Consider the following 24,904-nt stretch of genomic DNA (forward strand, 5'->3'; position numbering starts at 1 on the left):
CCCTTTCCAACAAATGTTTATTAACTTCCGTTTAAAAGTACATTGTATTATTCAGAATATAGCGGTGATTTTAATGGTCGTTTTCGTTGTCCAGTCGATGATAAAACGTTGTTCGTACACGCTGAAGAAAGGCAGAAAGGTTGGTCCACTGACGCCAAAGTCTGTGTCAGTAAGGAAGCCTGGGAAGTGTTGGTGGTCAGTGTTGATCTTGATGCTTCAGGGAGCTGCAAAATAGATATAATTATGATATTTCAAAATATGTTATTTTTGTGATTTCACTTTCTCAGTTTGACCGCTTCCTGAAAGCAGAGATCATATTGTAGAATCTCCGCTTTTTATGCTCGAAACCAGAGTCTTCTTCTATAATGGCGGTCATTAAATAATGACATACACATATACACGAACATAATCCGATATCCAACATACCATAATGTACATAGCATCATATCAAACACAACATTTTGTGTAAGGGGGCACATCCGACATATGCTAGATATAGCACAACATCAGAAATAAGTTCTATATAGTGTCATATCTGACATATCGTATATATCATTTCATGCGACCTGTCATATTGTGTATAGCATTACATCTGACATATCTCAAATTCATTGAGTATTCAGTTTACTCTTTGACAGTATGTCACTGACATAAACCTGGATTGACACTCTTGTCTCAGCAACACAGACGTACAACTAGGCGCGTAGCAAATCATTTTTTCGTGTAAGCCCAAAAGGTTGCAAATCTTTATCTTTAGATAGCATTGAGAGCTTGTCTAACCACTGTAACAACAGTCATGTGCAAGTCAAGGCTTTTATTCATAATGCTAGCTTCGCATTGGTTTTGACGTTTAAAGCGTCGTAAAAACACAAAGACGCGAGACCACGACTTGTGCGGTAGAGCAAGGTCATAGAAGCATCTGTAAATTCGTGTAGGTTTTCAGACAGTCCGCTTAATAGTTGTCATATAGTGGGGTCGTAAAGTTGAGGTGAACCTTCGTGCGCGTGTGCGTGCGCGTGGATATCTGAGTGTGCTTGGTTTTGTTTGTCCGGATTTATGCCAGTACCTGTGATGCCATCCTCGATACCTCCAGGGTGTACGATCAGATAACGCGCCACTATACCCAGGATGCATCTACGGCTCAGTCCAATAATTTTATTACCTCCCAGTACTGGCTCCGCATTTTCACAGTAGCCATCAACTAAATCGCCCTTACAACCGAGTTTGACAGTGTCAACAAAGATAGCGGTTGCATCTGCGAAGGTTTGCCAACAGTGCGACTCAGATTTTGGGGAAATCATACAGACAAGCTGGCAGGTCCGAAACTTTTAAAAAACATGCAAGAACTCCTTGTACATCTTTCGTAGTGCCTCTGCATCATTTGTGTTGCCAAGTTTAATGGGTTAGATAACTTAAAAAAGCAAAAGTGAGTTGTGATTAGTTCGCTCAACTTCCCATCATAGACACGTGATTGGATAAAATGCCACCTAAGGGAGCTAATCGGACTGATGCATTCAGTGTATAGTGGAGAGTTATCTGATCGTATACCCTGGCGATATCGTGGATGATGTGATACTAGACTTCAGTATGCGTGAACCCCCGAGCTGGAACTGACTTTTCTTCACCCCATGTTTGTGGTAAGACCAAGACGTGATGTTCGTTGACTTGGTCGTTTGTTGTTCGTGTTGTCAGTCACTGGATTGTCTTTTCCAGACAGCAGAGTATTGCAAAAATAAATGAATAAATAAATAAATAAATAAATAAATAAATAAATAAATAAATAAATAAATAAATAAATAAATAAATAAATAAAACCGCTCAGACATAACATACAGAGGCCACTACATTACCTTTTCATGTCTCTCGCCGCTTTGCTGATGTGGCTTTAAGCACTATTCACTCACTCACTCACTCACTCCTCATGTGTAGGAGTATAATGAAGCTGAGCTTTGAAGCACTGAAAGTTCTCTCTCCGCAGTCAATATAAATATACTGACAAGGAAAAGAAACCGGCTGTTTTGTGAAGTTTTTTGAATAGAACACATATACATGAACGCTCACTTTTACGAGATTTCATTTTTCCGAAACTTGCGTTCCTTTTGTTGTTCAGTATACATGTTGCAATGATGAAACATAAGGATGACACTTGCACATACGATACGCAAGTAATAGCACCAGAGGCCAGCCCCAAACTTACATTCCATGGATGTAGAGCACCCGAGCTCATCTGATCCGTCGACACAGTCGGGGTAGTTGTCGCAACGCCAACTCTGAGTGATGCACGGACCGTCGTGACAGTGGAACTTCGACGGTGGACATTGGACTGAAAACAATAATATAATAGACAAATAATGTAACATCATATCTGTGGATAATGAAAATGGACTTTCTACCGTGGATATACAACTTATTATAATAGACAAGTAACATAACATCAACCATACTTCGCGTTAAAATATACTCAGTTGGTCGCTACCGATATGCTGAGTTGGTATTAGGGCAGTATGGGACTTTATGAAGACTTTGTGTCAGTGTATGAAATGGCGTCTGTCCAGCGGCCCGCTGCTTGCTTGTTACGTAGAGGGGTTGCAACTTTATTTCATAGACAACCCTGTAGGGTATAGATTTGATCATGTCACTGACTACAGGAAATATTTCGAAAATGATTTTCAACTGTGGTAGGGTTAGTTACATGTGAACAGGGCCAGCAACATTTTTCAGTTATCAGCCCCGCGGGCTTCCTGTTTTATTCAGAAGTTTCATACACTGCTTGTGTCTTGGCGGTAACATGCCTGACTGTTCCGTGACTGTGAGTGAGGAAGGGATATCCCAAACATGACACTAATTACACACAACTATTGTTCTCCAGCAGCGCGCACCACATGACCTGACGTCAGGAGTGACATCATTAGGCCTGTTAAACATATACATTGTTCCATGTACTTTGTTTCCTTGTACTCTGTAATAACAGAAAATCACAGCTCTGATTCCAGGATTCATTACTGCTCCAGGGTAGGGTCCCCGGGTCAGTCTGTGGTACTAGATAACGACATTATGACGAATTACCGATGAGAAAGATTCATCTCTCGACATTTTTGTAATTATGGAACAATTACACATTGCCACATCGCGACTTTCATCATCCAGTTTCAAAAGGTCTATTATCAGGGAAAATATGTCAAAAAGCTTAATTCGGTTCAGCATAAGTGGGGGTTATTGTCCTTTAACACCGGCAGTAAGAGTAGCTCTTGGTTTTCATTCATCTGTCATCAACATAGGATTGAAAGAGTTAGTGTTCCGCTGCGGAGGCGACGGGGGACACCTGAAATGGGTTTCACACATTGTATCGTTCCGGGGAATCGAAGCCGAGTTCTTGGCAGGACGAGCGAACGTTTAACCTCTAGATTATCCCACTGCTTCACTTCAAGATCCGGGGTAGAATAGGTCTTCAGCAACCCAAGTTTGCCACAAAAGGCTTGTTGTAAGTGGTGACTAACAGGTCGGGTGGTCACCGCCGCAATATAGTAGGGATAATGCTGAGTGCGGCGTAAAACTACACTCACTCACTCCTTGTCCGCCGATCATCAGCTGAAATGGGTTGCTTATTATTACCATATCACTCACAACCGCGCGAAAAATCACATTGTAAGTCAATATTATGCAGAATTGAATGATCGAGGACCAAACAACTATCGGGGTGTCGCGGACTGCTTGTCTGTCAAGATTACAAACTCGTGATTACTCGTGTCTGGCACAAACCAGTGCACACTGCGGGTCCAATATTAAGACCATAATAAATATATAATATATAAATATATAATAAATGATATAATAACAGTACATTTATCAACTTACGCATGGTTCCACAATGCACAATCCAATAGGCTGCCGTGTTAAAGAACTTGTTGCCATTCGATAAATAAGCAACGGAAAGTTAAACAGAAATTCGTGATTGGAGGTAAGGTGATTCCTCACAATTTTTTTATTTGGTTCCTAAATAATTAAAAACAAAATTAAATTCGTGAAACTTATCGATGCTATACTAAATTAACAAGCAAGTCTAAGGGAATTACGCCAAGTGGCCCAATATAACTGGCATGGGTCTGTAGTTCTCAGCATGAATGCCGTAAAAGAAGTGTGACAAGTCCAAATTTTTATTCTCGCTGAACTGGTTGATGATGTTGTAGGGAGTTTAGACGTGTGTGAGTGAGTGAGGTTAGATTTTCAGTCTCATCGGCACTATTTCAGCCATATCGTGGGGCGGTGGGGTAACCTAGTTGTTGAGGCGTTTTCTCATCACGCCGAGAGCCCGGGTTCGATATTCAGCGTTTGAGTATAATGTGTGAAGTCCATTCTTGGTGTCCCCCGCCGTGATGTTGCTGGAATATTGCTAATAGCGGCACAAAGCTATACCCACTCACTCACTCGCTCAACCACATCGTGAATACAAGTACCTTGACGCATAAACATGATAGGATATTTAAACATGAGGACAAAGAACAGCAGAAACGACAAGAACACCACAATAAAGACGTAGTACTTGCAATCGACATTAAAGACAAGCAAGACCTAACCACTCCGGTAAACGCCGAATATGCTGATACTGTTATTGTCGGGAGCCTTATGAAGCTGGTGTGTGCAGAAGACACGCTTTGGTAACCCGCCGTTCCATTCCGTATAAACATTACGGAAGTGGCGGAAAGGGTCAAGCTCTGTCGACTGACCAGTCAAGCTTGGGGCAATGGGAAAACCGAGGTATACGTACATCCGGGACACGTGTATTCGTCGGAATAGTCCCCGCAGTCGTTGTTGCCGTCACAAAGCTGTGTATTGGAGACGCATCTCCTCACTGATGTGCACATGGTTCGATTTGGGCCACATCTCCTTCTGCGGAAAGCTGTGAACAAACAAATGGCCGATATATCAGGAATTGCAATATCGAGGGGCCTCCAATTAAGACACGTGTCCCGCTCTTCATTTTACGGGATAGCGCAGTTAGTATAAGACAATATGATTGCCTGGCTTCCACGGGCATAGAAATTCAGACTTTAACTGACTGAGCACGGATCAGAACCATTTTAGCGAAACGTGCCAATTATGGTTTAATCGAGATTTTGCTTTTCCGGGCCATACCAAATCGCAACGCTTCTCGAAAGCACTGGAAGCTTGACAGGGGCTACATTGGACGTATAGGATGATATTGTATATACAGGATGGTGGGGTAGCCAAGTGGTCAAATCGTTCGCTCGTCACGCCAAAGACACAGGTTCATCTCCCTCATGGGTACGATGTGTGAAGCATATTTCTGGTATCCCCAGTCTGCTGGAATATTCAAGAAGCGGGCTAAGACTAAACTCAAAATAGGGCCGTATAGTAAAAACATAGTCGTCTCCTTTGAATCACATTTTAAATGTTTATTTCTGTAACTTATAAATCTGACGAAGGTATTCTTCCATATGTTTAGATTCCCTGCAAGTTGTCAGTTAATGGGTTTTATTGTGACTGTAGGGGTAATAGGCGAGGAAATAGTGTTTCGCAAATTCAGTGTGTAAAGGAGGTAAAAACGTTGTCGGACACAAATGAGTGAGTGAGTGAGTGAGTTTACGCCTCACTCAGCAATATTCCAGCTTATGAGTAGATAATGAAGTGTGGACCAGACAATCTAGTGATCAACGCAAATGCGATACGATGTCATGTGGAATCAGCGAGCCTGTATGACGTGAATACAGGAGTTGCAATGAATTGAAGCAAACATTGTTTTAAACTTGCCTTTGTTGATTAAACATGGTTTACTTAGTTATTAAATTTAATTTATTTGCTATTTGAATAAAACATGATAAGTTGATGCTGCAATGGTGATGCCTAGCATCAAAATTACTGTTATCTTAGTCGTCAGGGAGTTCCGACTTGTATAAACAGTGTGTTAACGTTGCCAGGAGCTTCATATAAACATTGATTTGGTTTTACTGTCATCCAGCCTTTAACTCACCTTAAATCAGTACCCAAGAATCTCAACTTGTATCATTATACAGATATTTACCGTGAGAATACATTTAAAAATCCCCTAACCTTAAAACGAACCGAAACGCAAACCTACAAAAGCTACAATTTGGGGACGGATTCTTTAGAGGCATTTAGAAGTTTCATATTGAAGTACAAGGCAAATAATATGGATGACAACTTCTTGTTCATTGGACTCCAATGTGTCTGACACTATGGTCAGCTATAACGTTGTGGATTTGTTCACAAATATTCCACTGGAAGAATTCCTTGACGTCCTCCATGCAAGATTAGTTTCATACATTAGCACCACTCTGACTATAGACAGTATTGTCAATGTAACATCAAGCTGTTTCAACACCCATTATCTTACTTGACAATACAATGGTTACCAGCAGATCCACAGTCTTCCCATGGGATTGCCTCATTCACCACTGATAACCATGGTCTACATGACCAGCTCGGAAGAGTGTGCCCTGTCCACATTCCCTTCCCAGTCACTCTGTTGGTTCAGAAAGGTAGACTCTACCCTCACCATCCTAACCCTTACCATAACCCTATTACTCCCCTAGACCACCTTAACCAACAATACCCCAGGATCCACTTCACCAGAGGAAGATCAGCAGAGACTACCCTTCCTTGATGTGGCCCTAAGAACTCTCCCAAGATGACCCGTTCAGTCTATCGGGAGCCCATCCATACAGATGAGTATGTCCACCACCTTTCTAACCATCCTCCTCACATCACACGAGCCATAGTAGCAACCTATGTAGCCCCGCCCATCTCCCAGCTGAAATAAACCACCTCAGAGCAACATTTGCCCACCTCAACGTCAACCCAAAACATCTAGTAGAAAGACCTATAGCATCAAGATGAACGCCCTTCTAAACCTGGACCGTCTATCAGAATCAACATACCCTACCATGGTCAGATCCGTCAATACATCAGTCTCATAAAGTCAACTGCTAAGATCGACGTACCCTTCCACTCTGTTAAGACCCTGAAAACCATCTTGAGAGCAAACGGACGAGTTTCCTCTACTTACACCACAGGTAGACCCAGGGGATGCATATACAACCTGTAATCATGTGATTGTGGCTCCACATACATAGGTGAAACATCCCGCTCATTTGACATACGACTAAAGGAGCACAGAACATATGTGCAAAAAATAAATTCCTTCCTTCAAATCATCACAAAACATTTCGCACTCCACTGACCGGCAACAGTCAACCATATTAACCACTTATGTCCATGATTGGCGCAGACTCTAACTATTAGAGTCTTAACGATAAGACAGTTACAACCGCAGTGGAACAAGGACCAAGGAGTTTACCTACCCAGTGCCTGGGAAGTCAGTTAGATCATTACTGGCTTCTACCCACATCTGCCAATCACTTGTACAAACTTTTCCCTCGCGCAAACAATATATCCATTGTCTGTACATCTTGTCCTTTCATTACATGTTCCTTATTCAATATATTGTATATGCATGCAACACTGACTTCTTGTACATTTTAATATATATACTTATTGGTGTATCTTGTTTGTATCAGTTCACCTGACAAAGGGGCAAGGAATAGCCCATACAATAAACAAGTTGTCACCCATATTATTTGCCTTTTCGAATTTTAATGTTGGAATATCTTCAAAAACAGTACAAGGTTTAAAATACAGACCATCTGTAAAAAGAAAATATTGCTGACATAAGTATTGTGCCCATTTGATGACGTGGTTAGACAAGGATAAACTACTGACTTACCTTCACAATGGGCAAGCACTAGCAGGAAAATAACAAACCCGAAAAGATATCTCGTCTCCATTGTGAGCAGTCTGTGTTATGTGCTCAGCTCTCACACAGGGTGTGTATATAGAGGCAGTGTGCAAAACATTATTACCGTAGAGCTGAAATACACGTCCTGTTGAGAATAACGCATATACTGCGAATAAATGTGTATGTTCTTGTCAAATAATAATCACAATGTCTGACACGGATGATCTGTGGCATGGTAGGACGGTTGAGCCTTGTCGCAGACACCTTTCGTCAGTGCTTACTTTCAGTAATAAACATCGTATGATTTTCAGCGATGGCTTATAACGCAGTAGTCTAAAAGGAATCTGTGTCGGTGGACAATCGAGTGAGTGAGTTATGTTTTATAGCCACATCGGCGATATTTCAGCCACACCGTGACTAAAACTAAATTCTATATCCATAATAAAGACACATAATTTATGAAACTCTGTCAAAGGGCGGACAGTGAAATTACTAGATTATCACAAAATGAGTTCAACTAGCTAACATATATATTTAAAACTAAACAGTTATTTTGGACAATACAACTTAAAAATTGGCTATTTGTCGCCAACAACTGAAGGTAGATCACCATACGAGGGCCTATTGTACTTTTGATACCTGCATGGACCCTAGCTGGATTTACACCCTCCCTTCCGCCATTGCTAAAATTAAACATGTATTAAAATAACAGAAATACTACGGTTAAGAACATGGTACACGTAACTTTACTAACGTCCTTACGTACCGGAGGATGATCGAGACAATATTTACGGTGTAACCCTATGAGTGATGTAACCTGGATGTAACCCAAAGCACTCTACAGCCGTTACCGACATCAGCTGTTGTTTAATATTTATAGGCTGTGTTACGGAAGACAACCCGATGATATAAATGTGACGGTAGACATCGAGCCTCCTGTCAGGCGTACAGTTTTCAAGATGGCCGCGACGGAGACCATATTTAAATTAATCTGGTGATGAATCCAGGGAGCTCTCCATAGGACCTTGCAGTGTCGGTCAGCTCATGTTTTTAAAGAAGATATTATTTAGGACAATACTATTTTATAACAATTAATTAATTTTCCACACGGTGGAAGTGAGTTGAAACAGAATTCACTGGTTGATATTCATTCGGTTTCCCCTCACGCAGAATGATTTATGTAAGTGTCAGTTCGCATTTTGAGTTAACGATTTTAGGGGGAAATACGGTATATGCATATCTGGTAAGCTGCATGTCTACGGAAGACGTGATTATGATTTACATCCGTCGTTTGTATGAGCGGTACACAGAAAGTGTGTTACATGTGTGTGTCATTTCAACGTACAGCGTGACATATTGGACATTTACTCACACACATAGAGTGAACCTGGTCTATAAGCTGTGATCCATGCACATTTATCTCTCACTCTCTCTGTGCGTGCGTGTGTGAGTGTGCGTGCGTATGTGTGCGTTTGCGTGTGTTTAACATGACCAAATTACTGGTGTCGATGCATAAGAAATGATGCATGTTACATTATGCCCTGGGACGATAAAAATACTGTTACTATTCAATGACACACTGATAGGAACAAAAGCTCCAATTGTACTACGAAAATTATTCAATTATGGCGAGTGAGTCATATTTTTTATATGTTTCTTTGTGGGTTCCTTTCATTCAGTAGTTCTGGTAGCAATATTCCAGCGGACTAAAGGCAGATTATACATATTTGAGTCAACGCCAGAAACTCCAGTGACAGACATCATGAGCATTCATGAGCATCAAGTGTTCGGGAACGATGACCCCCTGCCCGTGCACAAAAACCCAAGCAAAACACGCACGCACGCACGCATGCACGCACCAAAATAAAAAAACAAAACAAAACAAAAAACGCAAACAAACAAACACTCGAAAACCTACGATGCAAAGTAACATATGGAGCTGGGTTTTCTTGGTCACCGTTAACATGTCTGCCAAAACACTTTAAGTTACCGAGGCTTTGAATCATGCAACCCTGCTGAAGACGATGAGTTTGGTTTCACACCGCCTGTAGCAATAATCGTGCAATTCCACGGTGGGGACACAAGAAATAGGCTTCACACTATGCACCCATGTAGGAATCGAACCCGGGTCTATGGAGTAACGAGCGGACACTTTAACCACTAGACCACCCAACTCTCTCAGGTCTTCCAAGAAAAGGAATGCTGGATTGCTGTGAACGTGGATGAGCAGGTGCTGGGATGTACGGAAAAGTTGAGTTTTTGAAAACATATAAAATCCCCTGACCAGTCATGTTTTACACGTGGTTAATTGCATGATGGGGGAAAAAGCGAATAAGTCATTGAGTTTGTCCAATTTAGGTAATTGTGCTTGGTTGGTATATGCTACAAATGTGAGTTAATTGTAAATGATTTGACCCAAGCTTGTTAGGAACGATTATCGTCCCGATCTTTAAACGCATGGTCAATTACCGTTTGTCAATGACAGAACTATCTTTGTTTCTACCATTGATCTAACACAAGAAAATTAGTTTCACCACCCGTTTCCGAAACTAGAGTTCAACGAATGCAAATCAGCTGTACTGGCGACACGGAAGAAATTCTGCATAATTCACGTTAAATAAAAAAGACTTTTGTCAAAACTGAAAGTTCATCTGTCGATAGTTGATCATTATGCTGATGAACGTTTCAATCTCGTTAATTCACTGTACAATCTCAAAGAAGTCCTGAATGAACTCCAACGTCTGATGTTGAATCAGTTGTTGGATGTGTGGATCTGAAAAAAAGAAATCATGAGTGTATTATGTTGGTATTAAGAAATCAATGAAGATCCGGTTTAGAATTGAATTGCTCATGTCAATCACTGGATTGTGTGGTTCACACTCGATTATTTACAGACCGACGCCATGTAGCTGGAATATTGCTGTATGTAGCTTTAAAACAACCTAACCTTGGTACTAAGAGTGAGAGCTTAGTTTTACGCCGCTCTCAGCAATATTCCAGCTATATAACATCGGTCTGTAAATAATCGAGCCTGGACCAAACAATCGAGTGATCGATAGTATGGGCATCCACCTGAGCAGTTGACATTTGTCAACCAAGTCAGCGAGCTTCACTACCCGATCCTGTTAGTCGCCTCTTACGGCAAGCATTGTCGCCTTTTGTGGCAAGCATGGGTTACTAAGAAGGCAGCTTTATATTTCTAGGAAATACTAATATCATTCATCTTCGTGTAACGTTGAGAAATGAAAACTTAAGCCAGTAATATGCATTCATTGTAAAACCAGTGCCATCTGCCATGCAGGAAAAAAGCGCGAAAATGGAAGTCATTTTTTATCTTTAATATAAACGTCTTTTAAATAATTAAATCCCACAAGATGAAAATGCGTAGACGCACCGTGTTCATCGAAGCTTATTTAAGGAGTTTTTCAGGTGTCCAAGTATATACGCAGAAGCTATATGCAGTCTTGAGATATTCATCCGTTACGCTGTGTGTGACCAGTAATGCAACTGTTCTGAAGTAGGGGATAACTCTTATAACACAGCCGTCAGCCATAGGCATATATAAACATTCAAATTGATTTTCATCCTAGAAATATGTCTGACAAGCAAGCATGGGTTGCTGAAGGTCTATTCTAAACCGGACCTTCGTGTCGATCACTGGATTGTCAACAGATTTAATTCTGAATTGTCTGTGAGTGGCCAACACAACAAACACAGAATTAAACCATCAAAGTGATTTGTTGCTGACTGTATGTAATGTTGCAGTCAACTTCTGTTGTCGAGGCTGACAGGAAGAGATATGGCGAAGGTCACGTGACTTCATATACAATATTAATATCTGCGCAATTATCTATGTGCTGCGAATGCATGTAACAGTATTTCTGAAGTAGGTATAAACCAGATGAATAATACAAATTCAGGGCAGTAGGGACACTGCGTTTGGGTGTGGAAACAGTCAAACGTGACAGATATCGTTTCTTCAGTATTTTTACCACATCAAGCCATTCGAAGCTGATGTTTGTATACAAGGCACTCAACAACATCAGGATGCAAGGGCACAGGTCAAGGTCGGGGACAGAGCTCATGACGTCAGCATCGCCACTCTCAACAATATGCCAGCTATGTACATGGCTGTGGTTTGTATATAACCAAGTCTGGACCAGACAATCTAGTGATCAGTCACATGAGCATTGATCTAAGCAAATGGGTCAAATGACATGTGTAAACCAAGTCAGCAAGCCTGGTCACCCGATCCTGATAGCCTCCTCTTACAACAACGGTATACTGAAGATTAATTGTAGCCCGGATTTGGAGCCCGTTTTTACCCCTTTTTTCAAAGACCTTGTATATTTACAGTGTGCCGTAAACAGTTTAAAATATAGGACCCGACTGACCGTCAGGCCGGGAAAGCAACATTTTAAAAATTACTATTACCGGGAAAGCCACTTTTCCAATTACATGGCTGTAGCCGGGAAAGCCACATTTCCAACAGGTTAATTAATTAATGAATTACCGTAAGCTTTTAAAAATGAATCTATCCGATTTTTCTTCCCCCAAGTGTAAGATCAAAAGCGTACGTCTTTCAAACTTAATTGACACTGTGTCAATCTTGTTTGTCCAAATCGTAATTATATAAATGACTTCTTGTTCACTCCATGTTAGAACCATGGCACATGCACAAGTTCAAACAAACTTCATTGAGAGTGTGACAGGCATTTGTACCTTGATGGCTATAAGTTTCGGTGTAAGAGCACTCGCGGTGAAAGGAAATACTGGTCTCGTGTTGTTTCTGAGTGTACTGAACGGATCACAACTCAGGGTGAGATGCTCCACACGATTGAGATTATGGATCACTCTCACGATGCCTGCCCTTTCGAGTTTGAAGTTATCGCCTTCAGAGCGAGACTGGTGGAGAAAGCAAGCCTTCCTGCCAGCAGTCCCCAGATCCAGTTGGAGGAGAAGTATTCAAGAACAGAAGGTGGCGACCAGTTCCTGCACCGTGTTAGTCCTTATTTTCACAACGGACAAGAACACTGAACACTTGTGTAATGCAGATGTTGTGTTTTGTGAAGGTAGATTTTATGCCTGTCCAAAATTGTTTGATCAGGACTGAACTGAGCCAACCAATGAATGAGATGCAGTATGCGGGCGATCTCCTTCACCTACAGTAGTAGAACAAACAAGAATGTTTGTCTGAATGTAAACAAGAATGGGCTTCTCTGTCAATAAGGATTGTTACTACATGTAGTGCTTAGTTCATCGTCATTATTATTGTTTATGTTTTACAAATGAATAATTATTATTATCTAGTATGTTATTGTGTGTTAATTATAGAAACAAAACTTTGTTGTAATCTGAATACAATTATGAGGAAACATGTCTTATTTTGTTAAATGCGGTAAATGGGTTTGAATCATTAAGCGTGTTTTGACAGCATAGCAGGGAGAGACACATTCCATGTTCGCGCAACCGTAACTATTGCCGGGAGAGCCACATCAATTTTGGCTATTTGTGTTGGAAATGTGGCCTTCCCGGCCTGTAATCGTCGTGAATGCTTTGGGAGGTCGTAAACACTACAAAGATGCCGCCAACGATTGCGGTGCTGGAAGTGATTAAAACGTGGAAAGAAAGAAAGCCTAGAATATTCAGAGACAGGTCGAACATGCTCGACACTGTGGATGATGTTGACATGATATCGAGATAGGGATATATTAGACATGTTATTTTGGAACTGTGCAGAACGTAAGAGCCCCACCTGAACAAACATACACGGCGTTCACATGCTATTCCGACGTCCCTGCAAGTATTGTGTACACCGAGGTACTTGGCAAAAGGGGTGAAATCGGGGATCTCCATGGGCAACACCACTAGTGCTCTGGCCGAGTCTTTGGACTTAAAAAGCCCTGGGTGCCACAAGGACATACATGTCCTTCACATTCAACCCCCACTTTGAAGTCCAATTACATTTTAAATATATCACGTACACAAACATACTTCACAGTTTTGAATTATGTGGAAAAAAGCAATGTTTGCTGATGCCAGTATTATGTCAGACAAGGCTAAAGTGCTCAAAATATACTTTCAAACCAAGCATCATCTAAATGTCGCCATTTTTTTACGCAATAAGAAATCGCGATTCACGATGTTATTTGCTGTAAGTTTTCAAATGTGAATATCGGATAATTACTGGGGGTACTGAATTTCAAAAATATCATGTAATTAATGATCACTGATATAATATTTTTGCAATATCACAAATGATAAACCTGAACGCTGTCGATGATTTGGTGGGGATGTTTTCGAAAATACACTAACCCGGACGCCGAAGTTCGCTTTCCGCCATATTGAATAGTGTTTACAAAAGTGTCTCTTGGTGTCTCGTGATTTAAATCTTCGATCAGTTGCCGAATGGTCCCGATGAATTGTGCACACTCGTCCTATTCCGTAAGTTACAAGATACCGTGTGGTGTGGAATGGGCCGATATGTCTCGAAGTGAAAACGGTTGTTGACGTCAGGCGTCAGACGTCAGTTCCATGGTGCATACACGAATACCGTGCTTTTATAAAAAAATCATTTGCTGCTTTCGTTACAGAAAAAAGTTTTGTAGGGAACACAAAAAGAATAATGTGGGTCGCGCGGAGGAATGAGGAAGACATGAGCATGTCTAGCGACGGCACGAGGATGAGTTAGCCTTCAAATCATTACTGAACAAATGAAGGGTGTGAAAGTGGCTTGAGTGCAAGCTCCAGGCCAATTTCCATTAGGCCAAAATTTCTACATTAAAACATTTTATCGTGTACTTTTGATGGGGTTTATGGTCTCCCGTGTATACAACAAATGATACTCAAGCCATACATCGCCACTCCACCTTCTATATTGGATTAGCCCCCTTACCGTAATCCTAACCCTAAATGGCTGACGTGTCCAGTGTAATACATTCCTACCGTTTCGAGAAATAAATACTAATAAAAATCCATTTCAGTGTAATGATGCAAATTACTGAATGTAAAAAATATAAAAGTATATAATTCCCATTTATAATTCATTTAACCCTAACAGTTATGTTGAAACCGAAATATAAATTGTATTTAAATAATCACATTGACCAAAACTGCGAATAATAGCATAAATGGCATAATGTGACCGATGTAACGCATTCTTACTTAATTTAAACATGCAAAATACAAAAATACACAAGATATATAACCTCTGCACCTCTTAACACAAATAGACATGAGCGTATTAATAAATAAATAAAAAATAATCGGTGCTTGCAAGAAATTGCACATCTGCCGGCAAACAACTTTTGGAAACTCTCACCATTGTTGGGGTTATGCAATGACATAGCTAGTAGAGATGAAACAACAGTGAGCGGAGGACAGTGTCGCTATGTCTGCGTCATAGGGCATCGTTTTGAGAACGTGCTCTAGAACAAAATCACATACAGTTACGTAAAAGAGTATTAAGACCTACTTTTACAGTTTGTGGTGCTGTATTCTATAGGTAGCCAGCAAGGAGGTAGGTCCCTGTGGCACCAAGGGGATTAACGGCACTGACTGTTCACCTAATGGCCAACCGTTGTTCAACTAATTACGCCGTGAATAAGACAAACTTATTTCAAAAGAAGCTATCAGCGGCTGCAAAGAAGACAAAACGTGGTGGTTGAACCATAACAGACAATAACCTAATTCTTACGCAATCCGCGGGCAGATTTGAAATCAAAGACTATCATAGTATTTTATGCAGATGTTGAAGCCGATTCTCTCCACAAACCAAAAAGTTTACAAATTGTCTGAGTGAGACTGAAACGTTCAGACTAACTTCCGGGAACAGCACACGCTCAACGTACAGGTCAACTTACAAATCTAAATCAACGGTCCACAGTTATTGCCCTTTGTGAAAGAAGTGTGGCGGTTAACACGTAGGTCAGGAATTTGTTAGTGGTATGGGAATGGTATTGGCGGATGGTTGCCGCCCCTCCACGATGGACATTTTTAGTTTACGATGCGAAGAACCATGGTGCTCACAAGGTTCTGAAGAGAATTGTGCACGGAACAAGGTTTGCGACAACTTTGTGTTTTATATGAAGAAAAGATACTGGAACCCTTGTTTGGATAACCTAGCCGACTACCGTTAGAAGAAGACCTAAAGTGTTTGGAACCTAAAAAGACAAAAGAGTGTCTTTCACTGACGATGGTAATGACAATGTGAAAACTGTGTTCATCGGTTGCCAGTTGTGCAGATCGATGCTCATGTTTTGATCACTGGATTGTCTGGTCCAGACTCGATTATTTACAGACCGCCGCCATATAGCTGGAATATTGCTGAGTGCGATGTAAAGCTAAACTCACCCGTACACGGTGTAGCAGGTTTGATAATTTTAAGGCGATAATGATGAGGGCAAAATCACAGGTCACTGCTCAGTGAAACAAAAATGAGGATACAGTCCAGAAAACACTAGCTGGAGATAACAAAAACAGAAGTATTAATAACCTGTTGTTAGAGAAGGAAAACCTGCATCAACAGTTACACCAGTGTCAAAATGAAACCCTAAACCCCAAAGCTCGACATTAAACCTACATCTACTAAAATGAAGAGTCATCCGCCGATACCGTCTTGCTTCACCTTCCCTCTTCCACTCCACCCCAACTGGATAATTCTTTGACCCATCTAGATCGTACAGCCGATAGTACGCAGACACAGAACGCACAGGTAGAAAGAAGGATGTCAAGATATGTGTTATTGTTATTGTGGGCAGCCCTCTGTTGAAGAACATGAGTGACTGAATCCTTTCAAACAAGCTCAACCAAAAATACGTAGCTGACTCAGAGGCGCTCTTCTGACGGACATTCACGGAAGATTGCCAACTCTTCTAAACACTATTAGAAAACTATGCAGCATTGTTTCCGTTGCAGGAGGCAATAATACCGACCATAGAAAGAGAGAAAGATGGGAATGCCAACACTAACGAGATCTGTGTGACACCAAAACAAATCCGTATATAACGGATATATCTTGTTTATGTAATTGCCAGAATTTATTTTCGTGAGTTTTGGTTGGATCGTCGTTAAAGTTGGCAGGTTGATTTGAACTCATTTCAGGTTGAAGCACATAATTTCAATTATACAACACCAACGTTTTTCTTTTACCAGGTAGTAATGATATTAGAAAAAAACACACTGAGAACCGGTAAAACATATGTATTTCTTGAGGAAGATTACATCAAAAGTTTCAGTGCCTGCAAGTACTACTCATGTCATACTCATGAAGAAGTTAGGCATCAAATATTTTTCAGCATATCTTAAAAGTCTGGATAGCCATAATGATTCATCTAGACATAATGCAGATAGGAAAACTCTAGGAATATATAACTTTATAGTGGAACGGCTTGGTAACGTTTTTTTGCCAAATTGATATTTGGAGGCAGCAAAGCTGATATTTTGCACGCACGTGACCCAGGGGAATGCCCAGGAAAGATATGAAGTTTAACGACAACTGAACGTGCGTGTGCACGTAGCGCACGAGACCTTCATAGACAGAAAATTAAACAAATTGCACTAGCCATCCTTTCCTGATATATTTTACGGAAAAAGCGTATTTCAAACTTTTCATTAAAATGCTTTTTCGCAGGGACGTTGCTGAAATCGAAGAGTCATAAATTTAGTATTCTATCAAATAGTTTATGACATATTTAGGCAATGACAAAACATTTCTCTCAGCAACTGTCATTATTAATTTTGCCATAAAATGTTATGTGTCAACTGATTAACCTTTTGACATAAAAATAAAAAAAACAAAAAAAACAACTTTCCACGCATTGAAATTTCTTGAGGGTGTGGGGTTAACATACGTAGGTATAATTTATATGCATAAAGAAAAAACTGAAGACTGGGGCTAGTTATATCGACTTAACTTTTAGTAGTACTGTTATAGTGTCTACTTCAGGACAGCCATGTCCAAATATTTCTACAGACCAAAAACTATGTAGCCAGGCCATATGATATTTAGTTATTATTATTATTCTGCAATCTTGATCTTTAGCACTACCGCAGAGTACATTGTTTTGTCAGCTACCTTGTTCCTCTTTGTCACTTCCATTAATTACTGTATATGACATTTATGGCCTTTATTGGTCATCCCCCTTGGCTGTGTCTGTCATCACATCAGCTGTAGAAGGAAGTGCTATTAGCTTCTCTATCTGTCCATTGTTGAATCTTTGCCTGTCTATTGTTGTTAAAAACTATATATATGTATGCTCACATCTATACTGTACGTGAGAGATGAGAAGTGAGATGTGAGTGTGGAGACCGGCATTCCGACTGTCTTTGTAGGGACGACCGTGAGCAGGATTATGCCGCTCGCAGGTAAGGCTCTGGGGTTGAGCTGGAAGTCCGATCACCTCATTCATGCATACTTGTTTGTCATGTCTTGTGAAACCAACTAAAGAAGTTTGAACAACTAAACTATGCCTTCGTCTCATCAACGTATTCATTTGTGTCCGTCAACGTAATGTTCATCAAAATCACGAGCTAATTCGCTACGAGCCGATGACTACATCCACCCGTTGACAACTGGTGTTAGAATCCGGATAGAGTAACTTTTTAGCTTACTCCCGATCTTGAAACCTCTCTATGTGCCTACTATTAACATCATGTATCAAGGATGATTCCCCAAGTTCTACGTCAAAACGAAGAGATTGCAAGCAAGCATGGTCCCTCAACACTGCCATCTTGAATGGAGCATCATACAGCAACCACCTAATGGACAACCCACAAGTTAAGGATGGAACAGCAAGATATGACAGACCAAGAAAGTAGGTGCGTCTCTCCCGTGGAGATCGTGTATTCATCCAGAAGCCACCTTATGAACATCTTCAACATGAACATTGTGTACAAGACAGCTCATTAGGACTTACTTATCTGTGTGTAGGTAAATGAACTGAGTGCAGGATATACAATATATTATTGTTGCTAAGTGCAACCAGGTATGTTTGATCACAGACCAGTACATTACTACCTTCTTATGTCTATACCATATTGTATTTCGAGCATGTGAACATTGATTACTTATATAGATACAGAATGAAGTCAGAATAGGAATATTGTTTTCTCCAGATACCCATAACAACATATTTATCATGTGTAAATATTAAGGCATTAACAGCAAAGAAATATTCAGCATTTTAGAATTTTGAAGTCAGAGTAGGGTTTTTATTAATACTTCTTTATTGGGCTTAGCACCCACAATATATGGGCAAGCTCTGTCAACGACGCAGGAATAGCCCCCATTGTAGGAGTATTATTTTTTTTTATTGGGCATAGCACCCACACTTTATGGGCAAGCTCCGTCACAGACACGGGAAGAACACCCATCATACTTAAAAGGGCAACAGTACCCACAAGTACCGTCTGAGTCGCGCGGTAAAGTATGACTCCTGGTTTCAACTTTCTTAATGTGAAATATTTGCTGAGATGTTTAATGCATACTTTCATGATGCTAATTATTACCATTATTTGGTACTGAGCCTCACCACAAAGCCAGACTTCAGATTTGAATATCCTGCTCAGACTTTGAAATATTTCTTGAAACTGTCCTAAGTAGCCAATACCCGAATGTGAAATGTACATTTCAATGATCTTATGATTATTTTTCTGGTGTCAAATTGACAAGATGATCACTCTCTTACTGTCGATGCATAAATATATTTGCTGCACGGGATGTCAACGACATCAAGAATCACTTTACCGTGATTATGTACTGATTCGCACTGTTGATATTTACAAAGCTTCACTCCTATCAGTTTGAACTCAATTTATTTAAGCTTGGGGTCCAAGCTTTAAGGAACAGGGGGAAGTTGTTATAGTGTCTACTTCAGGACAGCCATGTCCAAATATTTCTACAGACCAAAAACTATGTAGCCAGGCCATATGATATTTAGTTATTATTATTATTCTGCAATCTTGATCTTTAGCACTACCGCAGAGTACATTGTTTTGTCAGCTACCTTGTTCCTCTTTGTCACTTCCATTAATTACTGTATATGACATTTATGGCCTTTATTGGTCATCCCCCTTGGCTGTGTCTGTCATCACATCAGCTGTAGAAGGAAGTGCTATTAGCTTCTCTATCTGTCCATTGTTGAATCTTTGCCTGTCTATTGTTGTTAAAAACTATATATATGTATGCTCACATCTATACTGTACGTGAGAGATGAGATGTGAGTGTGGAGACCGGCATTCCGACTGTCTTTGTGGGGACGACCGCGAGCAGGATTATGCCGCTCGCAGGAAAGGCCCTGGGGTTGAGCTGGAAGTCCGATCACCTCATTCATGTATACTCGTTTGTCATGTCTTGTGAAAGCAACTAAAGAAGTTTGAACTAAACTATGCCTTCGTCTCACCAACGTATTCATCATTTGTCTTCATCAAAGTATTGCATGTATGTAATTCTCCAGTCATCCTATCCATGAGACGATCCGAAGTCGACGTACCAACCATATATGAACCCGTTGACAGTACCAAACTGAAAACAACTAGACGAACATGTGAATGGGAACTATTTGTGTAAAATTCAAGATTGAAAACAATCTAAATTTTAATTTTTTGTTCCGTTTGTAGTTAAATACAAATGTTATTTTATTCCTGAATATATTTATCAACATTGTACTTGTTTTTATGTTCTACAATGTATCTCAGCTTTGAAAACTGTTTGCGATGACGTCATAGTTTGGGGAGGAACAAGCATTATCCAATGAGAATCGGTGTGGCGAAACCATGTAGTAACTAGCAGATTGCCACGATGGTATAATATGACATCCCCGATCTATGTTCAGGATTTCATTTATGTCACTATCTATTGAAGACAGCCATTGTATAGTATCTCGTACCTAACTAAACGGAAAGATGTGTACAAGGAGAACTAACAAGTACTGGTGTTTCGTGTCGGGATGGTCAGATGTTGAAAACGGATACATCACATGGAACATTTTGAGCAAACATCCTTGTTCAAGAAGATATCACCGTGACACTGAATGTAGTCGTTATCGAATTTTAGAGTGAAGGAAAACAAGAAAACTGTTCTTTGTAAACCGTATGTGTTGGTGAAATACGGCACGGTGGTAAATTCTGTCTAATGGGTTGCCATCTCTACTGCCAAGTCCTGTTAGGGGCTGTTCAGTTATGGCTTGGTGTGGGTGATGATGATTTTTGTTTAGATCAAGTACAATGTGAATGACAACCTGGCAACCCACAAGCGAAAACAACAGGAAAAAACAACATTTTAGTAACATTTTCAAGGCTTCTGTGGCTGGCTCTTGTGGACAAGTTTCATAATAAATGCATCACTGGTCCCACATAATCCATCGTTTATTGCTCAATGGACCTCAGTAAGAAAGGTATGAAAGCAGATCACCAAAATACAGTTAGTTATTCTGAACAGGTGGGGGAATAGGGTGAGGTTTTATCGCTTCTTCACTTTACGTGATCCCAAATAAACCACCAATGGTGGTATAAGAGTACACGTTATACACATCAAACTGTTGTTATAGTAGAAAAGATAACATTTGCAAACTTTGCTAATTCGTTTTCTTAAATAGTAAAATCTTAAGTAGTAAACAAGATTCTATAAGATATAATGTTTGAGTGTTTGATCAATTTGGTTGGTATAAATTAGGTTCTAGATTCATGAAAAGCAGGACAGCAAAATATGTAATGGTACTCGTCTGCAACTGCTGAGAGTCACAGTTTACAAGTTTTCCCAATGATCAGATGTTTTGAATTTTAATAATGGCTATGAAATATATTCGGGCAATAAGAGAAAGGCATCACGTGATGTTAATCACACACGCACGCACGCACGCACGCACGCACGCACACACACACACGTTGATACAATAATAATGGATGTTTTGTGAATCCATTACCACATGAAATTCATTCAAAGCAAAGCTGTTACCACCCTTGTTAGGTGACTGGAGTATGACATGAAAATTTCAGGTTCACAATTTTCAGTCAGTAGTGTTTGAAAATCCTGACCATGCACGGATGCAAGAAATTATCGGAAAAAATGGTCTACAGTGATTTATCGACCTTCCTCAAAAACGTCAAGATTCAGACTGACAGCCCATGCACGTGTAGGAGGCTGCCATGTTGTGCCCGTGCTTCCCATGCTTTGAGTTTGCGTGTCGAGATAACGTGAAATGAATGCTGCTGCATTCACAAGATGAATGCCATTGTTACGTTCCTCAATGGGTTTTCTTTCTACCAGATTTCAAAGTTCAGGTTGCCCTATTTTTTTAAGAGTATATTACAAACAGTGCCCTTATGTGACATGTGACATGTGACATAAATCTAGGATGTAATTTTACCTTACGTAAAATTAGGCCTATTTGTGAATACATATTTGAAATCATAATGCATATTTCTCATTTATACCTCATGACAGTCTGACAAAAATGACAAGACTTTAGAAAGGAATGTAAGTTACGGGCTACACAACTGCCTCCGTTCCGAAACATGTGTAACCATTCTCGCAATGTAGATAAGAAAGGGGCGTGACTAAAAATCAACTCACTCAATCACCAGATAAGAAAGGTCACCAGCTGTGATCCGCGCATACAGTGCTAGGTGAAAGAATTACAGTCTGTATTGTGCCCAGATCGTTTTGACTGGAGACACATTTTGTTTAGTGTCTAGTATAATTCATTCTGCAAACTTGAATAAGCTGTGGCTTTTAAAAGTGGTCAAGGATCATATTTGGGATTGCAGTGAGTCAGTAAAATATATTCTAAAATTTTGTGCTTGGTCCCACCACGGTGCAAAGAGTTACGTCGCAAGTGACACAAAGTCAGCGATCGTACCCACTCAGTCACCTTGACTACACGATAAAACTTAAAATCTGACAGGCAGTGGAGGTCACGTACACCTTTGTGTACATGATCGTACATTGATTCAGAAAATGATTCCATTATTCATAATGTGAGAAAAGTGTGGTTTTCGTGTGAATCGAGCTTCACTTCGGAGTTCCTTGACAGGCGCAATGGAGTGTGGCGTTTTCATGTCAGCGTGAGATAGAACAATTTCGGGGGTAATTGTGTGGGGTTGTATCTGTGACTGGCGGTGTTTCAGGCACAACACACCCAGTGGTTTCAATTAAACCCGTCCCTTATTATTTTTACCAGTCCACTTCTGTTCCATGTTAGTAAAGATAACAGCATGAATATGAGTGTGTTTATGTTCCATTTTCAATAAGAATAGGAATAAAACTGCAATCAGTCTAAACCACAACTGTTTGCATGGCAGCACTTGTACAGTTATGAACTGTTAATTACAGTTTTCTTTTTCTTTCAGTTTTACGAAATAGTTATTGTGTAGTCGAAACGGTCACTAGCATACATGTTGACACTCATGAGATTGATCATACGATGGCGCACTAGACAGTTTCTGCAGTTTGGGTTCTGTTTTTGCAAGTTAAATCCCCCCGTCGGCAGGCACGCTACTCACTGGTATTGTCTGTGCATTTTCCGAGAACTGAAGTCTAGGAAGCTGTCGGTATATTCAGTTATCAGAACTTTGCAAGTTATGCTAAAATTGCCACTTCCAATGCCAGAATGGACACGTTTGAATTGCTGAAAATCACGAATTGAATGATCCCGGTCGATATATGGCGCCGTGACGTCATTGTTATCTTGACCAATCACCGGGCAGAAGACATCTAGTAACAGCGCAATCGAATCCCCACTGTAATTGGCTAGGTATTCTTTTCTGTCGGGATATTTGTCAGGATTATGGATATGGTCCATTGCTGCAGGAGGTCCAGGATTTCTTACATTGAACTTTGTCAGTATTTCAATGATAGTTTGTGAAACTTTTTTTTTTATTTTAAGGGAACAAAATCTGCAAGATCCTCACAGAGTTGGTATCATGTTTTGATTACGATCATCGTTTCATTGATTATTTTACGTTTTTTTTATTTTTCACGCTATGCCGCAGTTCATCTGTCCACTTTCGAGCCGACTTTAGTGAAGTGATCAGTTGTTGACGAACTATAGCCTGTTTTTATGTTATATTGTCCCCAAAATGCAACTTGTTTCAGCTTCTCCTACTATGTATTATTTAACAGATAGTCAAGGTGTTTTGTTGTACTTTGAAGACAAGTTTAAAAATGTACACATATTCTTTTCCAACGTCAACACCATTGTGAATTGATATGGCTGAAACATTACCGAAGATACGTACAGATTAACTCATCCAGTCACTGTTGAGTATAACACTACAGCGATGCGTTTATGTGTTTATTTAGCCAACAGTCTGTCCAGGTCCACACAGGTTACAGTACTTCCTGCAGTAGTGGACGCCATCTTCCTTGTCCAGACAAATGGGGTTGTGGGTCTCGTTCATCAGGGCGCAGTCACGGCCAATGAGCATGTCGCGGCACTCGTTTGGAGGAATGGTTCCTGTAACGAAGAGAGACAAGTCTCATTCTCATCAAACACAATTTCTTCAAAACGAGTGGATGTTATAGCTGATCGTCCAAATCATCACGGGAGATATTGTTTGAATGAGATCAGACCGTTTTGACAGCAGAGTTTGTACAATGCCCCCACGTCATCAGTTACATGACTCACAATACTATAACGTCAAAAACCCGGTGACATAAAAATATGACGTCATTAGCTTGATGTCACACTGCTATGACATCCATTCACCGCACTTGCTCAGAGATGCACATTTTTTATTGAAAACTAATGAAGAGTGATTTTTGATGACACATAGATATCAGTGAGTGAGTAAGTGAGTGAGTGAGTTTAGTTTTACGCCGCACTCAACAATATTCCAGCTATATGACGGCAGTCTGTAAATAATCGAGTTTGGACCAGACAATCCAATGATCAACGACATGAGCATCGATCTGCGCAGTTGGGAAACGATGACATGTGTAAACCAGGTCAGCGAGTCTGACCACCCGATCCCGTTAGTCGCCTCTTACGACAAGCATAGTCGCCTTTTATGGCAAGCATGGGTTGCTGGTGGCCTATTCTACCCCGGGACCTTCACGGGTCACATAGATATCAAATCTTCTGATATCAAATATATCAACATTCATTAATAAATGTAAACATATCCTCGGCA

General features: G+C 40.3%; 1 protein-coding gene across 1 annotated transcript; it reads right to left on the bottom strand.

Annotated features, from left to right (window-relative positions):
- On the bottom strand, positions 1-7,893 carry LOC137295720 (very low-density lipoprotein receptor-like). Its single transcript, XM_067827239.1, has 4 exons — positions 7,763-7,893; positions 4,766-4,897; positions 2,198-2,323; positions 1-224 (listed from the first exon to the last, which is right to left on the bottom strand). The coding sequence occupies exons 1-4, from the start codon at positions 7,821-7,823 to the stop codon at positions 217-219; spliced, it is 327 nt and encodes a 108-aa protein (XP_067683340.1). The 5' UTR covers positions 7,824-7,893; the 3' UTR covers positions 1-216.
- Between the last annotated feature and the right edge of the window lie 17,011 nt (positions 7,894-24,904).

Source organism: Haliotis asinina, chromosome 9 (assembly GCF_037392515.1).
Source record: "Haliotis asinina isolate JCU_RB_2024 chromosome 9, JCU_Hal_asi_v2, whole genome shotgun sequence".
In the NCBI taxonomy this organism is placed as follows: domain Eukaryota; kingdom Metazoa; phylum Mollusca; class Gastropoda; order Lepetellida; family Haliotidae; genus Haliotis; species Haliotis asinina.

Coding starts and splice junctions, on each gene's coding strand:
- LOC137295720 (XM_067827239.1), bottom strand. CDS start 7,823: ATGGAGACGAGATATCTTTTCGGGTTTGTTATTTTCCTGCTAGTGCTT. Junction 4,898..7,762: donor AGTGCTTGCCCATTGTGAAG/GTAAGTCAGTAG, acceptor GTTTGTTCACAG/CTTTCCGCAGAAGGAGATGT. Junction 2,324..4,765: donor CGAATACACGTGTCCCGGAT/GTACGTATACCT, acceptor TATTGTTTTCAG/TCCAATGTCCACCGTCGAAG.